The sequence below is a fragment of the Stegodyphus dumicola genome, chromosome 5, assembly GCF_044657685.1.
Source record: "Stegodyphus dumicola isolate Sdum_Otavi_A_Nest chromosome 5, ASM4465768v1".
NCBI classification, from domain to species: Eukaryota; Metazoa; Arthropoda; class Arachnida; order Araneae; family Eresidae; genus Stegodyphus; species Stegodyphus dumicola.
In genome coordinates this window covers 99,413,402-99,434,415 of record NC_140772.1, presented here as the reverse complement: position 1 = coordinate 99,434,415, position 21,014 = coordinate 99,413,402, and the positions used below count along the sequence as shown (strand labels likewise).

General features: G+C 34.7%; 1 protein-coding gene across 3 annotated transcripts in view; it reads right to left on the bottom strand.

Annotated features, from left to right (window-relative positions):
- Positions 1–435: 435 nt before the first annotated feature.
- LOC118188647 (ATP-binding cassette sub-family G member 1-like) overlaps positions 436–21,014 on the bottom strand; it is a 60,703-nt gene continuing 40,124 nt past the window's right edge. For all 3 annotated transcript variants that reach the window (XM_035359139.2, XM_035359141.2, XM_035359140.2), the window contains 11 exons: positions 17,073–17,187; positions 13,893–14,082; positions 11,540–11,685; positions 9,305–9,428; positions 9,104–9,218; positions 6,903–7,096; positions 6,724–6,825; positions 4,205–4,373; positions 2,680–2,780; positions 2,436–2,591; positions 436–903 (listed from right to left, as the gene is read on the bottom strand). In XM_035359139.2, the coding sequence (XP_035215030.1) occupies positions 559–903; positions 2,436–2,591; positions 2,680–2,780; positions 4,205–4,373; positions 6,724–6,825; positions 6,903–7,096; positions 9,104–9,218; positions 9,305–9,428; positions 11,540–11,685; positions 13,893–14,082; positions 17,073–17,187 (1,757 nt within the window). In that variant the 3' untranslated portion in view covers positions 436–558. The remainder of the gene's footprint in view (positions 904–2,435; positions 2,592–2,679; positions 2,781–4,204; positions 4,374–6,723; positions 6,826–6,902; positions 7,097–9,103; positions 9,219–9,304; positions 9,429–11,539; positions 11,686–13,892; positions 14,083–17,072; positions 17,188–21,014) is intronic.

Genomic DNA, 21,014 nt, shown 5'->3' with positions numbered 1-21,014 from the left:
CCAATAAAAACAGTTATGATGTCCCTGAAACTAGCTCTTCAATTATAAACCATTCATTAGAATGAACTGTTCTAAAATAAGTCTCAGAATCTACAGAAGAATGAAATTTACCTAGACATGTCAGCAACTGTCGGTAGATAAAATTACCAGAAAAGTAGTATGATCTAGATTGAAAGCAATGCGTAATTTTAAAAGAAAAATGTTTGTCTGAATTAAAACGCTAATCTATGAAATGTTTAATATACACTTAGCAAAAGATGTCTTATTCATGACTAAATATGTGAATTCAAATTACACTCAGAACACACTGGAAAACATTTAAAGCTAAACTTGTTAGCTGTATTTATACATCGAGAAGAATTAATAGTTACTGATTTATTGTTAGTTTTAATAGTTTCGAGGCTCATGCATTTGTATAATCTGAAATAAAGTCAGTTTCATATAGCTGCCACACTTTATTCAATAAATATCTAGAGCAAGTATTAAAAGCAATTAAAAGTTTAAAACTGTCTTTCAGACAGAAAATTTTCATAAAATCAAATCTATACATTCAAGTTCTTATCGATTATATACAACCTTGTACCACAGAACGTGATATGCTATAAAACGAAAGACTGCGAAAAAACCCCAGAGAGCAGCATAATCCACATACAGATTTCCACCAACCATGTCCATTTCTTTCAGAAAATCTTGAGGCTCTTGAAATGGACAGAAAAGTTTATCACAGTGTAGTTCTGGTCTATCCATAGAGTAGATTCCAAGAAGAACGCTCTGGTAGCTGTATCGAATGTAAGATATGTATGAAAGCCATTGTAAATATTTTGGAATGGTGTCCAGGCTAATGAAGAAACCGCTGAACAGCAAAATTGGAATGGACACAACGGGAGCCAAAAATACAGCATTCTGCAAAAAAGATAAAAAGTGTTTTGTAAAAGGCAAAGAATAAATTAAGCCATTTTGAATAAATCAAAATATAATGTAAATTTAAATTCAACCGTAAGGAAGTGAATTACTTTGCACATATTCTGCTAATCTGAGGATTAAATTTCTATCGCGGTTCTTTGACTTTTTAAGGCAACCGCCTAGCGAAGAAAGGACAGTTAGATTTTATGCATCTTAATGTAGAGAGTTCATCGAACATCCTAAAGTATTCGAGTATTATCCGTCTAAGGGAAGAGATACTTTCTTAGAACATTTCAAGGAAATTTACTAGTATTCACGGTAGAAAACAGTTAATTGCATGAAAAGACCTTCAGACAGTTGACTGATCGATCGGATTCTTCGAATACGTAACAAATTATTCCTGTTCAGCAGTCTTTCGAAGTAAACTAGGTAGGCCTATAAGGAGATGTAATTACATCAATGGTTTCTAGAACAGTCTTGCTAAGACGCGATGCTCTTGTGTATCCATAAAGTTGCTTTTCAATTATTCCATGAACAAACAAGTGCAGTATTTAATTTGAACACTTCGAATGGATACTTGCTTCTTTTTTAAAGGAGTCAGATCTGGTGCTATAAGCTTCGTTGTTTTATGTATTAGTTAAAACATGCCTATCCCGTAAATAAAACTTAACCCCCATACTTATTCTTTTGGTACTGCAGTAAGACAAATGCAGAAGATAAATTTGTAAGATTATATGTCTGATATGAACGCATATATGCCTCTAGTAAATAACACAGATGTGGTTTATGCGCGTCCGGCAGTATAGCCAATGGGCTATCGGCGAAGGCTTTGACACTTTGCTATTGTCTCATGTGTATGTTTGGAAATTATGTCTATCGTATGCGTCCAAACACTCGCACAAACCTCATAGCTCTTTCGTTTCGTTGCTTAGCAACGAAAAAAATGAAATCCTGTTTATCTGACGAGATTCTACGGCCGCATGGCGCTTCAATCAAAGGGTTACCTATATATAGCTTAATATTCATGTTCAAATATAAAATTCTTGATTGCAGTAATTCAGTTGCTGCTCTTTTATATTGTGAAATATGCGAAACAGTAAATACGTTAACCCTTAAATGCATGTAGTTGCCACTTGGCAACACTTAGTCATGCAAATCAAGTAAAAAACTAGCTTACTGAAGAGTAAGCAATTGGATATACACCGTTTACGTATATAGGTTTGAAAGTTTCAGTGTGGTGACACTACTAACGGTGTAACTGTCATTGTGAATTCATGTGTAGGGCGTGGACATCATTTGTGTTTACAAATTTGATTTCGTGATAGTTATTTTAATGCGGTCAAAGTTTTAAAATTGAAGTTTATAAGGTATGTGTTCACATTCACATTTGTCCATTTTTGTAAAAGTCAAAATTACCTGTAATTTCAGACTTTACAGAACACAAGGCTAAAGGCCGATGAACATACTGCAAGTAATTTACGCACTTTGAAGTACTTAAAATATTAGTTATTCGCAGATTTAGAGGTACTTACTTGAACACTAGTTGCAGCTCCGATAATGAGCCCCACCGACTGAGCCACGAGCGAGATCATGATAGATGACAACAAAAATAATCCAAATCTTATAAGATCATTTGGCTGCGCAGTCATCCAGTATACGATGCTACCATAAATGACCGGAAAAAGTATCTGCGAAAATTGCCATATTAAGAATCGATACATAAAATTTGTTTTAAATAAAATTTGGTTTAAATGAACAAGCAATATTAAATCTTACTTGAAATGGAATTTCTGCTACAGTCTTGGCCAGGTAGTACATCTTTGTGTTGTACCAACTATTTAGGTGTTCTCGAGCGAAAATTGTTTTCTCCATTGGAACTGAAAATAAAGTTCTAAATTATGGAATTAGAAATATACGAGATTACATTCGTAAGCAGGCATCATTCAACAGTACTTTAGTTACGAATCCGTTAACACAGGGAAATCAGCCATCCCTGTATAAATCTCACTTAACGACGGAAGTACCTTATAAATGTGCTTAAAACGAAATTTTTCGGCAAATACAAATAGAAAAATATGCAGGATACCACAGACAGGATTTAAGACTTATCCATGATATGCTCTTTAGTTGTATTAATGCAGTAAACACTTGCTCAAGTCTATTAAAATGAATTCTTCGATCATAAAATAGAATGCACAGGCAATTTCAGCAACGTCACATTTTCTATAATTCTAGTTTTATCTATTTTTGGAAATTTTTTATTGTTATAGTGGTTAGAGAAATGCTGACTCCAATTTCCATCCATCTAGAAGGGATTGTTTGGTTAGTTTAATTATGGCAAAGCTCACGAGGGCTATCCATGACGGGTGCCAGTCTATTGGCCTACAATTGAACCCACGTCGAACTACCCATGCTCAGCAGCTTTACATTCGGACGCTGGTGGATGTTTAAGGGATGGTAGCTGTTAAAATACAGGTAAAGCCAGAAGCCCTTCAGAGATTTGGTAACAGGGAAAGGTCAAAACCCATGCGATTGTTCAGAACTGGGACAGAGCTAAATAAAATCATACTGTCAGTTGTGAGCTGTGCAAGGCACTTCAACATCAGGTTCAGATCTACGCATCTTTCAATGATATTCTGTGAAGAGTTCGAATCTGTATTAAATTAAGGCACAGGACGCTAGGGCTATTAGCCTAAAGGATGGGATTTTTTCGTGAATGATTTCTACTAAAAACTTGCTCGCATACATGTTGCGCATAGAGAAACTATGAAAACACCGTTGCAGCCAGCCCGTTTACCTGAAATCGAACGCGGACTGGAACTACTAGATTTCAACAACTTTACCACTAGGGCCCTATTTTATTGGGGAAGTAAGATTAGTATTCCAAATTAAGCCTCTTCGACTTAGCTGTAAATGTCGTTTCCGATACTACACAAATCGGAAGCTGGTTGTAGGAGGTGAAAAGACTGCTTCGGGAAATCGAGTTGGTAAGTTATATTTTAAACTGAAATTTCGATTCAAGCAGTCCTTTAAACCTAAACTTTATTTGTGGTAAATTATCCAATAATAGTAATGAGAAGTTTGCTCGGCAAGGAAAGCAATGCACTTCCAAATTTTCATACAAATTTGACATATATTCCGAAATAGTTTCTATATTAAGTTTTCATAATGTAAATCAGTTACATATAATTTGCAATCCATATAATTAGCGTGAAAAGTTATATAATTTGTTTAAAACTGCATTAAAATACAAGTTATTTTAATTAGGTAATGCCGATTAAAAGTGCTACAAAATACTTACATGTCAAAACAGTAGGCATCATGGCAGTGAAAATCAAAAACAAGAGTGAGAAGAAGAGGAAACCTGAATTATTAAAAATCTTGCTTGCATCGTTGCCAATTCCGAAATACAACATGCCGAGAAGCAAACCCACTATCACATGGGCGAACAACCGTAACTGCGTAGCCATCTGAAATACACAGATTTCAAAGAATCAATAACAAGATCCAGACAAGTTAACAATTTGAAGTAGAAGTTAGTAATAGATTACATCACTGTGTGTAGAGTTCAGTTGTAAGCCATTGATTGCATGCTGTCAGAGGTAGAAAAAGCGATGTAGCAAAGAAGTTTTTAATTCTCATTTCATAATGGCACTGAAATGAGTGTCTGGTTTTAAGATTTGTTGATTGGTTGGTTGGAGTTTTTTCGCACAAAACCCATGGGAGTTATGTTGCGCCAAACAAAAGTTTAAGATCTGTTAAAACAACCGCCTGTTATACCAGCAGACCCTACGTTAAAATTAGAATTGGAGTTTTGGATTTTTAAAATGTATTCGCGCGGATATTTTAACATTTAATCCTTATAAATATGTTTAAGCACGTTTGTTAACAATGTTGGAAAATAGTTGTCGTATTTTTAATCCTTTACATAATGACAATTTTCTGGATTTCTTTGAAGGCAGCACCAAAGTCTTGGAACTTGCAGTTCTAATGGATAAGATTTTATTCACGAAACCGAAAACATGCAGTTAAGAATCTGCGATTATAGAACATTCAATGACAATTGAAGTAGCTAGTAATCTAATCTGTAATATCTTCGAACTGCTTCAATATGTGAAGATCTTAATTCACACGTTAAAAGTTCAAATAGTTAAAAGAATCAGGCAAAGAAAGGGTATTTTGAATTAAGCAACGAGTTAAAACATCTTAATTATAATTGCAGACAAAAAATGAGAAAATTAATTTTAAAACTTTTGTGCCATATAACAGTAGCACAAAGGGCATAAAAACTGGCAACTTTTGGACCTAGCAGTTTTCCACGCAGCACGGATGATCTTAAGCATGACGGAATAGCAACTTCGCAGGTCGCGTTTGTTTGGTAGAGGGATTAGACTACGGAGGTTAGAACAGACGGAACAAGCCTTCTCCGCATGTCCCGTGCAATGAAAATGAAGCCATGAAACGCCATGTTATGACGTCACGCCTTATCACGGCTGTTGCCATAAGCAAACTTCTGGTTGGTTTTTTTATATGTTAGCTATTCATTGAATGTATGCATGCTTCCCGTTCTAATTTTTATACTTAATATAAAGATTTTCTACTTAGCATAGAGAAGTCAGGACTGCAAATAGCTCTTTCAAATTTAAAATCTAGGTACATGAAAATGTAAATTGTAACTTACAAACGTATGTTCTCAACCGGTGGTACGCAAGAGAAAATAGGTGCTACGCAAATAAGCAAAGTATCTTTAACTATTAAATTCAAAAATTAAAACTCCAACATCCTGCTTGAGGTTTCCCCCCCCCCCCAACACTCGTAAACTTATGCGATCTGAGCTTTGTTCAAGAGTGATGTTGGTAGAACTTTGTAGTGGTGGTACTAAAGGTTTTCAGTTTGTTTAGATTGTACGCGTTAGTCAAAAGAACTGCTGGTATAGAGGGTAAAAGATGGAAGTTTCTATGTTATTTTATGCAAATTATGCCTAAAGGCACTTTACCCAAGCCTGCGGACGTTGATATTCACTTTGAAATTCAGTACACTTTTATTCAACAATGTTCCGTAGTTTTAACCGTACGCTGTATGGCGGCCGTGATAAATCTTGATGTCAAGTTACTCACATTTCCTCGGCTTACATTTTGTGACGTCATGCTTACTCTGTTCTAACCTCAATGGATTAGACCGCCATGTTTAAATGATCGTTTTATACCTTTTCTAAATTTAAATTTAGTTTACTACAGCAATGTTTTAATTTATTATCAGAAACAGCATCTTCCAAATAGAAGATTTTATCGGGTTGTGCAGTGCCGTAAAGAGAAAACGATTTACACTAGAAGTAGTGTGCCACTTAATAGAAACTAAAATCTAGTTTGATAATATAAACTAAAATTTGTAGCCACTTCTGAAGTTAGAGTTTTACCACTTCGATTTTTATTCAGTGTTTAAAACAATCTGAATCCGATACGCGGTTTGTCTCTCGGTTCGTTTTTAAGTTAAGCTCTCATGTACAAGTATTAAAATTCAGAAACTACCCCATTTCAAATATTTCCTTATTATTGAAGTTAAGGGCTTGTAAAACCTTTTCGAAAGTACTGATCACAATTCCAAGCAATTTATTATTGAATTGTCCAATACTTAACCACATACGATGAAAATTTACATAATATATCCTCTTTTATAATCGCGAAGAAATTTCGAATTTCAGGTTAAACGATGCGAGGTGAACACACATGATGTATGGTTAACATAAGTAAATCTTCGGCATCTTAAATTAGATGCTAATTAAATATGAATTATTGATCAAAAATGTTTTAGGTCACTTACAGGTTCTCTGATCGTGCAAATAAGACTCCTATAAGTAAGAACCGTAAATTGATTCCAATTACTTGTTGAATACCCGCCGTAACTGCTTTCGAGAGAAGCCATCTGAAAGCGTAAAAAAGATTTCTTAAGTTCAGACAGTCTCCCAATTTTTTTTGTATGAAATAGGTCTAAAAACTTACTTTAAATAATGACGTCTTCCTTTCAACTTTATCTTGTAAGAGACAAAGCGTAGATGCTTGCAAACCGGGTTCTATTTTGGATTCCAGAGATGTTTCTTCCATCATAAAAGAATCATCCAAGTCACCTAATGCGTCCACGGCCTTTTTAAGTTTCTTGATATAGTCTCCATGTTCTCCAGTTGCTACTTCCGTAGCTAAGATAAATTAGAAACGTTTGATTAATTGCTTTATGTATAGGGCTATAGAGTTCAAGAAATCAAATAGGCTGCAGAAAGTGCTAAGGTGAAGATGTTACAAATTTCTTCAATTTACATGACAATAGTCGATGTTTAGTTAAAAGCATTACGAACTATTGTTTTTTGAAAGACCTATGCAGCAGATTTAGGAAGCCAACGGTAGAGATCATGAAAATTTAAAACAAGAGTCAAAAATTGAGAATTTGTTATAAAATTTTTATTTTCAATTTAGCAAATTTGGAATGCTGTTATCGCCTAACTTCCGGATATTAAAGTACTTACATTTTTTACCTCGATTAAATTATTAAATATTGGAGGAAATTTCAGTGTTAAAAAGCTACACATGTATAAAAATGAAATTACGAGATCTCTGAACGAAACATATGTTAATGTAATGAAGTTTTAACTTTGTTACACCAAATGCACTGAAGAGAAACAATCTTATTTTCCCTCTTCCTATTGTAGATATTTTAAGGAATCCCTTTTCGTCGAGTATTCCTTAACAGCGACTGCTGCAGAGAAATTTTCGAACAAGCCACGTCATTTGGGTAACAGTTCACGAATACTTAGGTAAAATATTTCAAAAATTTATTGAAAGAAACTAAGATTATTGTTGCAGACAGCCAATTTCATTTTGTTCACTGAACTGAATTGTGCTTTCTTCGGTATCAATGTTTCTTTCTAAGCAACCAGTTCTTGTAAAATACGATTACTACAACTTTTAGTATTACTGCATTTATTATTATTCGAATCGACAACGATTTTGAGACAAATTTCAATAATTTTCACTGTGGGAAAAAATTTGGAAAAGAAATGACTCAAATCTCCCACCTTTTCTTAGATACCTCGTTCTCGAAGAAACTTTAAACTGAATGCATGTGCCAAAATGTTTCGGTCTAGACGTTCTAAACTCCTACAATCTGAAACAATTGACGCGTGGTATAACAGCTCTCGTGGCCTAAAGGAGATTCTTACAAACTCGCGTTGCAGGCACATGTGAAAAATAGCGAAAGAAAAATGGACTTTATTGACTATTTAAGGAATACTGGTAAGTTTTCCGTTACACGTGAGAAGACATTGAAACCTTAATTCATGATGGAAATTTAGAAATATTGTAAGGCAACAAGCAAAGAACTGTTGAACGTCCTACAAGACGGATGAAAATTATTTTCAGGCATATTTTGAAGCGCACTTGGAAAGGAGTATATGTAAGTTAAAAGGACTAAGACTTTATTAAGTAACTTCATAAAGACCAATAAAAATGCTTAATTATGATTTTTGAATTTCTCAAGACAGTAAAATCCTAAACTCAATTTTTGAAACAAAACCTGCAATTTAAAACGACATGTCTCGAGTTGTTCTCAGCTTTATATTAACATAATTAAAATTATGGATTTTATCCACAGAGTATAATTCATTACATTTACAGAGTTTATTTAGTATGAAGCTGCATTTAGCTTGCAAACAGTAAAATTCTCGACGTCGCTTTTGCAATATCGAAAAGCCATCAATTCTTCAAATTACCTTTAGAAGTTAAGATTGTGTAGAATTTTGACAAATGGTTAGAAATACTTTTTCAAATGGCATGTTTTGAAATTCCTGTAAAGTTTTAGCTACTGAAATTATACGCCATATTTCTAAAGTATTTTCAATCAAGCTTATCCAGGTTGTGTTCATTTGATTACGACAAAGCATTAGAAAGCCATCTACCTAAAGGGAGAGATGCATTCGTGAAGGACGTTCTAAAGGAAACTGGTAGTATCGACGTTACACATAAGGAAACCACTAAAACGTCCATGCAGTGGGCCCGTTCGCTAGGATTTGAAGCCCGACTGAACTACTAGTGTTCAACGACTTTTACATCTGTCACTGATGGACTCCATTCTTTAGAGTAGATTCTACAAGTCATGAAAATTTTATTTTCGAAATAGACATATATGTGTCATTTAACAGAATTCAACTTACCGAAATCAGTAGGATTGTGATATTGCGGACATGCGAGACCTTGTTTAGCCAAAAATGGAATCAAGTCTTTAGTTGATCCTCGATATATACATTGACCTTCTGCTAGCATGTACAACTATAAAGACCGAACAGTAGAAATTTTATTATAATCCAATATTAAAAGCCTAATAATTTAAAAATACTTAAATCAAGGTAAGATACTTTGTCAAAGATTTCGAAGACTCTAGCACTTGGTTGATGGATGGTGCAGATGACTGTTCTTCCTTCATCTGCCAAGGATTTGAGAAGCTGGATGCACTGTAAGCAAGAAGAACTGTCTAGACCGCTAAAATGAAACGGTGAACTTATGCAGATCCATGCGTTATATGTTTGGAACGTTAATTAGAATAAATAACGTTTTAATTTAACATAAGTTGGAAAAAAGTTTTATCCCTACACCAAATAAAAGTAATCTGAAGAAAGATTAATTATCCATTTTCATATAAAAACGTTCCGATACGTGTTTAGTTTCTTCTTATTGTGCAAGCATAAACATATATAGAGAATGAGAGATCAGTGACAAAAATCCAGTAATGGCAAAATAAGCAAAAACTATGGCGATGCCTAGGTTAAGATCTTGAGTAGACATTTCTTAAACAGGCATATGCAAACGTATCATTTGCCTGCGTCGATCAATCAATGTTCAGTGCAAGTCTCCTTGGCGCCTTAAAGTTCCATAAAATTTAATGGTAAATATTTAAATTTCTGTAAAATACTTAACGCGTGAATGTTAACTTATTGAAATTTAACAAAAGTAGCAGCGGCTTATTAAAAAATTCTAAATTGTCTTTCAGTTGCGCAATTCTTTTCGGATGGTTCCTTTGGTTTAATTATTGCAAAACATTCAAGGGCTATCTGCTAAGAGCAGGTATACCTTAGTAAAGGATTTTCTAAGAGAAACTGGTTCATATAAACGTCTGCATGGGGAGAACCACGAAAACATCCATGCAGACAGGCTCTTCGCCAGGATTTGAACCCCGGATCAAACTACCAGCTTTCGCCGATTTTTTTCTTATTTTAGGAATACGTCGTTTGACATTGCAACATATCGAAATTGCAACATAACATTTTAATATTCAAGATTATAAAATGAAGTTAAATGAAAACCGATGTAAACCGATTTCGATTATCAAGTTTATTCTCAAAAGCTATTCAATCAATTTATGTATAGTTTAAGATACTGTTTACTTCTCAGATTTGGAGCTTCGAGTGCTTTATTACGACATGCTACAGGGGTACCAAGGTCTGATTATAGATATATAGGGCTTTAGAGAAAATTTCTTTCAAGACTTGGGGGAGGAAAGTAGCTTGTATTGAAGGTTATAATGGGAGGATGCAACCAACTGCTTCAACGAGAACGCTTCCCAATAGTATCATTACACAAGTTTTGGCCATGAATCTCAAGATATCGTTGCGTTTTTTTCTTCTGATACCAGTTACGTTATTTTCTTCCTTCACGTTCGTACGAGTTTCGTAGATTTGGAGCGAATAACGACGACACTTGATGAAGTATCGAAACACACTTCATTTAGCCAATAATCAATCAGGACAGCTCCAATTAACACTTTACAGTCGTCAAAAATCTACTATAAAGACGCTGGAACAATCAGCGACACAGCCTTCACACTGTCAGACAATAACGGTGGAGACAGCTTCTTGCAAAGCGTCCGACTCTGCTTTCCGGAGTACAGCTTCCGACTCTGCTTGGTCGTTCTCGAACTCCACGTACTCTATAGACTCTACAACTCGCGATGTACTCGACGACACAAGAGCACAGCTCCCGACTCTTTGGTTCAGTCGTTCCCGGATCTGAACACGCTCTCTCAACGATGCACTAACCGGGATACACTAACAGACTCCTTCGGTGCACTATATGACCCAGTCGGCACTAGTTGCTCGGCTGTCAACTCGATAAACTCCACAGGGATTGACTCGCTAGACGAGAGACACTGACTGCGAACCAGCAGGGTGTATATAGCTTTCGGCTTGTGTTCGAGAACATTCTGGGCTAAACCGGTAAGAATTCGTTCCAGAAGGTTTTCCATCCGTCCATGGTATATCGCCAATTTTGTCACCAAATGTGGCAACCCTGCCTTCCCTTGCTATTTTATGGCAACCCTAAAATTGTTTTGCGGAGAAGGCATCTTAACGCGACTGTACATTTCGTAACAATATACTTACTTTGGATGGGCACATTCAAAATTTTCATCGAAATTGCAGTAATTTAAAGAATTTTTGCAGAAAACAATTTGTGATAAGCTATGCGCTAGTTTTTCGCTTTACATTTAAAGTTTGAGCTTAAAAAGGATAGAATTAATTTTATTTAAACCGATCTATTTAATATTCGATAACCGATGCAGCAAATAAAAACACTAGTTCATTTTACGTGTTATTTACCTGGTAGGTTCGTCAAGGAAGATCAAGGGTGGATTACTGACTAGTTCTTGAGCGATGCATAGCCTCTTTCTTTGACCACCAGAAAGTTGAGAGGCCTTGTTGTGCTGCCGTTCCATCAATCCGAGAGACTGCATGCATTCATCTACCTGTTATGAGATGTTATTCTATACAAAAATGTTTCAATAATATTTAAATGTCAGAGTAATGGTCTAATGCCCGATGTATATTTCGCTCATTTGAATTAAAAATCTATTCGGTAGAAATTTAGAGAAGAGTGTTGTAGGAGGCGAAAATGGATCATCAACTTTAAATTCTGCTGAAAGACTGCTTAATTTACTGTTACTTTCCTGTTGAGTCAAACATGCAAGACTCCAACGAAATCTAATTTACTAAAAGGAGCCTATGCAATCTTTGGCATAGTACATATTTTATAGTTACGCTCAAAATCTAGTTTACGAAAACAGTGGGGGAGGAGCCCACTTCGAATTGGAGAATCAGCGTATCGCCGAACTGACAAATTTACCATCGACCTTCAACCACTAATGTAACTTAAAAAATTTCATTTTCTTAAACATATCTAGAGGCATTTAAACGCTATGGAAAACTCGTAAGATAATTAGAAAGAACGAAGTCTAAAAGATTCGATTTACATCTCTTGGAATATTATACTTTGAAGTACTTTAAATATTAGCTTAGATTAGAAATTCTAAATTTCACTAAATAGATTTTAAAATAAATGAATTTTAGGCGAAATTCTAAATTTCGACTGAAATTAATGTTTAAGAGTTTAACAAAATGAAAATATCATTTCTTTCAAGAAGTTCACTACAGTTATGCGATACGTCAAAAGCGAGACAGCATGTCAAATTGAAGCGTTGATTTAATATGAGCAAAGGACTTACTGAAATAAGTTAAAATGCAGCTCATTTACGACATTGTGGAAAACCGCGCATACCTCATTCAGCTAGCCCAGTCAGTCGCAAAGAATCGAATTCGAAAGGAACCATATTCCTCAGCCTTTGCCACTCGTTCACTGGCAGAGTTATAAAATACATCGAACACGTACATAGACAGAACTCAAAAACTAGATATTTTATTCTATTTGACTGAAATATGGAATTTGGTTGCATTTCAGATCATGTCAAGTATCTCAAGCTGCAGAAAATGCAGACATTGCACCTTTCATTATGACGTAATAGGAGTGTGCTTTAGGATAAGTTTACAGCTTTGTAGCTGTTTTTGTTAGTTGAAAATTAAAAATTTATTCAAGTCTCAAAACGCACCAAGCTGGCATGAATGGTATTTCAGACATCGACCAGACAAAAGAAATAACTCTTAAACTGAAAAAGTTTTTAAGCGTATGTTTTCTTCAACACCAGTGATGCTCTGCTAATTTCCCAAACCGAGAGTGGCATGAAAGAAATTTCAATTACACCGCCACGATTTCAGATTGTCTTCAGTGCAAATTATCTCGATTGCAAGATTTGTCGGATAGAATTATTCCGAAAATGTCTAGTTTTCTAGCATATCTACCAACAGTGAGAAGATATATAAATGTATCTCAAAGAACACGTGAAGTGGATCTAAATTTACTCCTCATTTTCAAAATATAGTATGTTTAAGGATTCTGTATACAGGCAATTGAGATCATATAGTACTGAAACAGCTTATTCTCCAAAGTATTTTCATGTGCTCTATAATAAGCTTGCGTGGGGTTCTTGTTCTTACATACTTCCTCTCCATAGTTTAAAAACTAGTAATTACTGTTTCAGCATATTTTGCTTCGAGTTCTCCCAAGTATTGCAAGAATATTTTCTTGAAGTATCAAAAGTTAAAAACGCAAACTTGTTTAAATTAAACGCTATAGATCATACTGCTTGGAAAAGCGGCTTTGAGAACAGTCAAAAAGTTGCTAATTGTTCCTCGCATAGAGCCAACGCATTCCGAACACATTCGATTTGTGCAGAATTTGATTAACGGCTTGGATTTAAAAAGAGGTAAACTGACGGTCTTTAATGATTTTGAATATTAAGAAATTTGCTTTAAGTGTTCTTTAACAGTTCTCAGGGATTAGAGTACTTAGTCTGCTAAACGGTACCAGACTACTCGGCATGATCTATTGCTGTTAACCTTTAATCTAAACTCGCTTTAAAGCCAAATTGATTGTAATTTTGCAAGCACGAGATTTCTGCAATTAAATATTGATAAATTCTTTCGCGATTAATTTTTAACTCTACAAAAATGTAATGTGGATTCGCTTTGAAGACCTTAAATTTATGAATTTGCTTTAGATGTTTCAAACAATATGGTAAGAAGTTATTTAAATTATCTACTTATGGAAGTAACCACTCACCGCCTTCTTTCTATCAGCTTTGGAGACTGTAGAAGGAATTTTGAGACAAGCAGCTAAATATATTGACTCCCTGACTGTCAGATGTGGCAACAGATGATCGTCTTGCATGATGTAGCAAGAAAGCTTCCTGAATATTCTCATGTCGCGGTCCTCTCCGTTCACCAGGATCTCTCCGGCCACTTTCTGTCGCCTATGTACAAAAGATACGGGTCAAGCGTTAAGAGAAACGGTCATGCACCCGCGATAAAGAACAGGATCTTCGCGGACACGCCCCACTTTAAAAATACGAAAAGAGTTCAGTCGACCAAGATTCTGCAGAAAGCTCACCGAAACCGCTTTGAGTAAGCAACATTTTATGAAACATGCAAATATGAGCAACGCGAGCTGAAAGTATTGAATTTGTTCATATTCAGTTTTTCATTAGTATGAAAATAGGTACGTTAAAATATAAAGAGCAGAAAATTTGATCTCAAATTCAAAATTTGAGATATAGCATTAATCTACTTTAAAAAAGAGCGAAAGATTTTACTTCTGTTTAAAACTTAAAACGGTGCCGGTCCAGCAAACATTAAATGTTACCCATTTGTTATGTAGATGTTTAATTAAGCGCAAGAATTCGGTAAATCAACTTAAGTTCATAAATTTCATTATAATTCGAATAAAGAAGGCTAATTGAAATACAGAAATATTTCATCCACCATTGATTATGAGCTAATATCTACAAATTCTCAGCTGTTAAACGTCGGCAGTTTTGCAGAATTGAATCCCAGTAGTTAACATAGTATCTGAAGCAAAGAAGGATTATTCATTTTCAAATGATTTGGTATAAACGCAGTACTGTTAAAAAGAACTAGAACTAATAATGTTAATAGATATTTTAGATTTGTTAGATCAGCTAATACTGGAATCAGCGAGGTTCTTGATCGTAACTTTTTTGAAGCTTCTACTTGCTGAAAGATTCAACGATATGTGAGTGATAACAAAATCTCGAGCTCTGTCGGGAAGAAATTTGAGAGCAAATATCAAGCAATTTCCGACTACCAGAATTTACAGGATATGATCAAATCATTTCCTCTGACCATTAGTTGAATTTTACTTAGATTTCGAGAAGGAAATCTGAAATTACTTGTTCAGGTAATATGTAAATTCAGATGAGATTTAACTATGGTTTAATTTAAGCTTTTTGCAAACTTGCTATTTATGTAAAAATTTTAGGAATACATTTCGTACTTATTAATAACCTTAGTTGTATTTAATTATGGCAAAGCACACGAGGGCTATTTGCCTAAGGGGAGGGATGCCTCCGTAGAGGACTTTCTAAGGCAAACTGGCTCGTGTACACGTTAGACATGGGTAAAACCACTAAAACACCAATGCAGCCAGCCCGTTCGCGGGATTCGAACCTCGTACCGAACTACTAGTGTTCAGCGACTTTACCGCTCGGCAGCTGGTGGGCCTATTAATAACCTTAGAAATGTTAAACTTCGCGAAAGGTTGGTGATGAAAGACCGGAGGCGAAAGATTTGTATCAAGCTGAGTTATTAAAACTAGTTGAATAACTGAATACCAAATTTCATTTTGCTGTGTTCTGAATATAAAGTTTAAAAGTCGCGAAACATACATATATCAGGCTACTTTTTCATTTCAATCAATGTCTGCTCCCGTCGTAAATATTAAAAACATAAGAGCCAATTGAGGTTGAATTTCAGCAAATTAAAAAGAATTCCCAGAATATGCCTCAACTTATTTTTAGAATTAAATGAAGAGTACAGGAATACAAAACTATTTGGCTAGATAAATTTAAAATAGGCGATTATGAAAATCCTTACCTTACTTTGGGCAATGAATAATCCAAATTACACGATTGTTATCAACTCATGACCTATATATTTAATAGCTTTACAATTAATACATGAATTTATAAAGCTGAAAAATTGTCATGGTTTAATTAGCTACAGCAGTGAGTTATCCTAGTGAAATTAATCCACTTTTTAACTCATTTAAATCAAAGACCATAAAAGTGGCGAGGGTAATTTACAAATCGATCACATATCAGTAATCGAACCCAAGATGAGTCTTTTTGCAATGCAACAATTGTCATGCTTCTGGCAGTCAAGTCAGAAGTCAAATACTCAGTCAAATTTTTAATTTACGAAGTCGGGTAGAAGGATATTGTTAAGGCTACTTTCTATGCATTTTTGTTGAAGAATTAAAAACTTATTACATATCCAAAAGCCTCATGCAGCCAGCTCGTTTATTTACAGATTAAAATTGTGCGTGAATTGCTCTTTCACGACTTCGGCCGCTCTGGCATCAGTAATCCGTTTTTTGCCACGAAAGAACTTCGAGTTACAAATAACTAGGACAAATCCGCACAAGTAGCTCATACTAATTGAAAGGCAAAATACTTTAAGGTTACTATTTTGCTTTCGATAATGATAAAAAATTAAGGTTTACTTCTAAACTCTGGAAGGAAAGCGATGCCTTCGTGGAGGACTTGCTAATGGAAATTGCATTTAAATTACACGTAGGACAAACCACATGAAAACATCCCTGCAGCCAGACCGTTCATTTGGAATCGAACCAAGGTCAAACTACCGGCGTTAAGCGACTTTACCCGCTTCAGCCCCTCATTATGAAAAATGTTTTATTTATGGCAAAGAACTCTAAGGCTGTATGCCTAAGAGAAAAGGTAGCTTCGTGAAGGACTTTCTAAGGGGTATTTTGCCTCGGATATAAGTTACGCGGTGGAAAATCGTGAAAACGTCGATGCAGCCAGCCCGTTTGCAGAGATTCGAACCGAGACTGAACTACCAGTGTTCAAATGACTTTACCGCTCGGCCGTTAGCAGGACATTCTGAAAAGTAAAGTTATGATTCACCGAAAAATTTGCTCTTCAGAATTTAACGTCGGAATTTGAACTTAAAATTAACAAGTATCCAATTTCCCAAAATTCAAATAAAATAGGCCTTTACTATTTAAAGTTACGGAACTATAAAATAGTATTACATACATTAATAACATTAACACATCTACATTAATATATTGTACACTTATTTCTTAAATATGTTCAAGATTTAGAATTTGAACTGCTTTTTCGGGCACGTTAAAGGCTACTGGCCACTGGAAGATATTAACTTCAAATAATACTGGTATACAAATGACTTCCAATATACTCACGTAAATCCAGATAAGACATTCAGTAGTGTCGATTTACCGGCACCGGAAGGACCCATGATGGCAGTCAGCTCACCAGTACATACTATACCAGACACTCCTTTCAAAATGGGTTTACCTAAAAGTATTGGAACATTATTGAATAGGGTTGCATTATATAAAGATACGTTCCTCAATCATTTTCTCAAATTTTAGGATGTTGTAATTAAGACCAATAGCTTAAATACCAAAAGGTTTTTTTAACTAGTTAGGTACTTAATGTTAACGAAACCATTTTAGATGTACCTAAATCCACTCATCTTCGTATACATTTTTGTTGTATTCCAAGTTCCAGCAGGCTTTTACCAAGAAATCATATTTGCCTTAAACGTAATTTTCAAATATGCTCTTATCGGATTTGCTAACAGTGGAAGAAAGTGCGGTAAAATTTCTACAAGAGTAGCATTTTTCTCCTAAATCTGTATAGGAGCAAGGAGATACGTTTGTTAGCGTGGCCTGTCAAAATAATAGCCCCAACAGAAGACTAAATAAACCGTGCCAAAACAAGTTCGACAAAATGGCTTTCAAGGGTAAATAAACGTTTAATAGATAATATTTACAGCTTTTTGAAAATAGATTAATGTCCAGTTTTATAAGGTATATACAGACCCTAATGGGCCAAGCCAAAGTGTTCTAAAACTGTCCCAGATGCAAGAAAAGCTGAATGTACAAATGTATTCGACGACCATTGGGGGAAAATTATGCAAACACTGGCAATAATATGGGGTTTCTTCGCGACATTGCCCATAATCTTGAAATGCAAATTCTCTACATTAATATATTGTACACTTATTTCTTAAATATGTTCAATATTTAGAATTTGGACTGCTTTTTCGGGCACTTTAATAAAGGCTATTTAATCTTGGGTTATTTCTTCGGGACTATTTTGTCAGAATACGTGTAAAAGCTGTAAATACTCTTGTGTATTATTAAATTCTAATCATTTACTCTTGAAAAACATTTTATCGGAGATTTTTGATGCGAGCTGTTTACTATTGGGCTGTTCTGAAGGCTCTTGTCAAAGCTTTTTACGGCTTGGACTTTCTTAACGGAGTATCGTTTGGACAAACAGTGTATAGAGGTTTACGCGATGCCAGTTTCTACAATTCTGAAGTTTTCGTAAACGAAAACTGATAACTAAATAGCGAAAAAATTAGAGAAAGATTTGGAGACGCGATTTGAGTTTTATTTTTAATGTATCACAATCCTGAATTGAAGTTCGCATTTTAAATTGTTAAAGTAGGTTTTATATGTTAATATTTGACGACTTACGATAAATATTGATAGTTTGGGAATCTAAAAGGTCTTAAAACCACAGCTTGCACCCAACAAGTAATTCCTATTTTAGTCCACAAAAATATCCAAATCGCGCCAAGGTGATTGCATTAAAACGTATGTACCTTTGGTACAAGTCCAATATAATTACGCGATACGAAATCTTGCATATGTAAATACTATACCAATTTTAAAGGCTGGCAGATATGTTTTATTCTTAATTTTATGTTGACTAGACAAGATCCGTCTCAAAATGGGTACACTTTTGTAAAGGACTTCAACATTAGGAACTTTAAGATAAATTAAACGAGAGGAAATAGCCTCAGGGAAGGGTTGTGGCTTTAAAGAAAACTGGCGTCCAGGTTATTAACGGGAGCTGCCATATTTAGCAAGTCCGATCGCCACATCTAAAGCCCAGTTTGAACTGCCAGTGTTCAGAGATTTAAATTGGTGGAAATTTCTAATGGTAAACCATTTTCAGCAACGTTAAAACAGGGGAGAGTTAAAACCAAGTAGAGCCAGCCGTTTAAAGAAGTCAGGACTAATTTAACAATGGTTTAGTATTATTTATAAGTATTGAGCCATAAGCACGTTTTGGAAAGGAACTCACTATCAGCACGAGCACATTAGAATGATTAACGCTCAGTTTGAAAATCTTGAATGCATTAACGGCAAATGCATCGGCAATGTTTAGCAATTAAACCAATATATAACCTAAAGAATGATTTCAAAATTAAACCAACAATTTACCTTTATGCAAAATCTACGCCAATTAAACCTTTTTGTTTAATGTTTCGTTCTCCCTCCATAACTCTTCAATACTTCGTAAGTTTGAGCACTTCAGATATGTTAAGGAAAAATCCACATCAACAAAGCAGAAGCCATTTTTCAGAAGTATCAAATTCTGTACTTCCGTATTAACTCATCGACCGGTCAAGTAGCACGATTTAGCATCAAATCTGAACGAACACTTTCAGAATTTCGCAATAACGACTGGCGATAGTTGCCAACATTTCCACCAACGGTCAAAGGGATAATGCCCCGAATTCTCATTCAGTAATGCTTTAGTTTAATGATGCATTTTAAAGGATTTCGTAAAGTTCAAGAATCATGTCAAAACCAGTAGACATCTATTCTCGTATTTTAAGTTTCCACAGAGCTATTAATCTACACTGATATTTTGTAGTATTGGCATCTTTCAGAAACCGAAGATACCACGGAAGCAGAAGTCCAGATTTTTTTTATTCAAAATCTGGTAGAAAACTTGTTAAGATATCTGAAGATATCTATTATCGTCAGTGAAGCAATTAGTTAAATATTCAGGTATTTACAGTTTGTTGAGACACAAGAAGCGCAACATTATCTTTACTATGCAATGCGTGAAGTTATGAAAAACCAATATTTGCATTTCGGGTTCGATTTCGCCCGTTAATGTTAGAAAATGGCCGCAAAAAGGGGCAGTTTAGAGAAACCGCAATTTTTATTATGCCCATGTTACCGTAACATTCTATTTTGCTTTTATGATCTCAAATAAAGGGGAATGAATTTGATACGGTAAATTTAGTTACAAAAATAATTCGCATAATAAAGGGTTTAATGCATGAAACTTCATTTAGTACGTCGAGTGGAAAAGTTCTTTTAATTTTTTTTTCAGTATTTATAAATTAAAACTTGCGCCCTCTTCAAATAAAACTCTCGGGCATTAAATACGAAAGGGGTTTGGATTTTAATCAAATATAGCAAAGTACATCAATGTTAACTGTTTAGAGAGGTGTGCCTTCATAAGAGAACTAAAATTGTGGCTAGCATTCAGAGGAAAAGTACGAAAGAATTCATACAGTCAGCCCATATTCTATTCTCGGTCAAATTACAAATATTAAGCTCATCTATTTTGCCACTGTAAGAGTACGTATATTAAACACTGCGTATTACACTTTCCGACTGTTAGTGATCCTAGAGTTAAATACTTTTAACAAGTATTGTTAACTTCACAATTAGCCAAGTAAAACTGTACGATTAAATAACCTCACTGGCAGAGTAAGAAACATTTTAACATCAAGGTGAATTAAAGAAATTCAAGGTTGAACATTAAATATAGGAAATACGCACATAGTACACAAGCATTCATTTTGAACCTTTTTTATTCCCAACAAATATATTCGGCATTCACTCTTTATGAAATTAATTTATCTCGTTCATTTGCACTTAGGCAGCTCAGGTAGTTTTGAAGTTAAACCATCGGAACTAGTTATGCAAAATTTACAAATATTACGACAGTTCTTGTTAGAATTTTGCCCTGTTAAGATTTTTGTTGTACGTTTCGTAGGTTATTATAAATGAGACTCGTAAAGGGAACATTGAATTCATTATAATAAAGACTTAATATATCGACTTATGAAAATACTTACGAGATAAAAGACTAATTTGCTTCACCAGCTTATAAAGTATTTTTCTTTAGTTAACGATGTAAATGTCTTCGATGTAAATTTCTTGAACGGAAGTTCATGAAAAGACACAAGTAAATACAAACTTAGCTAACAAAAGTTGGTTTAAATACAGTTCCTGAGAAGATTCACAAAGCTATTCCACTCATAAGGTTCGTTAGTATAAAATATTTGAAATAAATTTCAC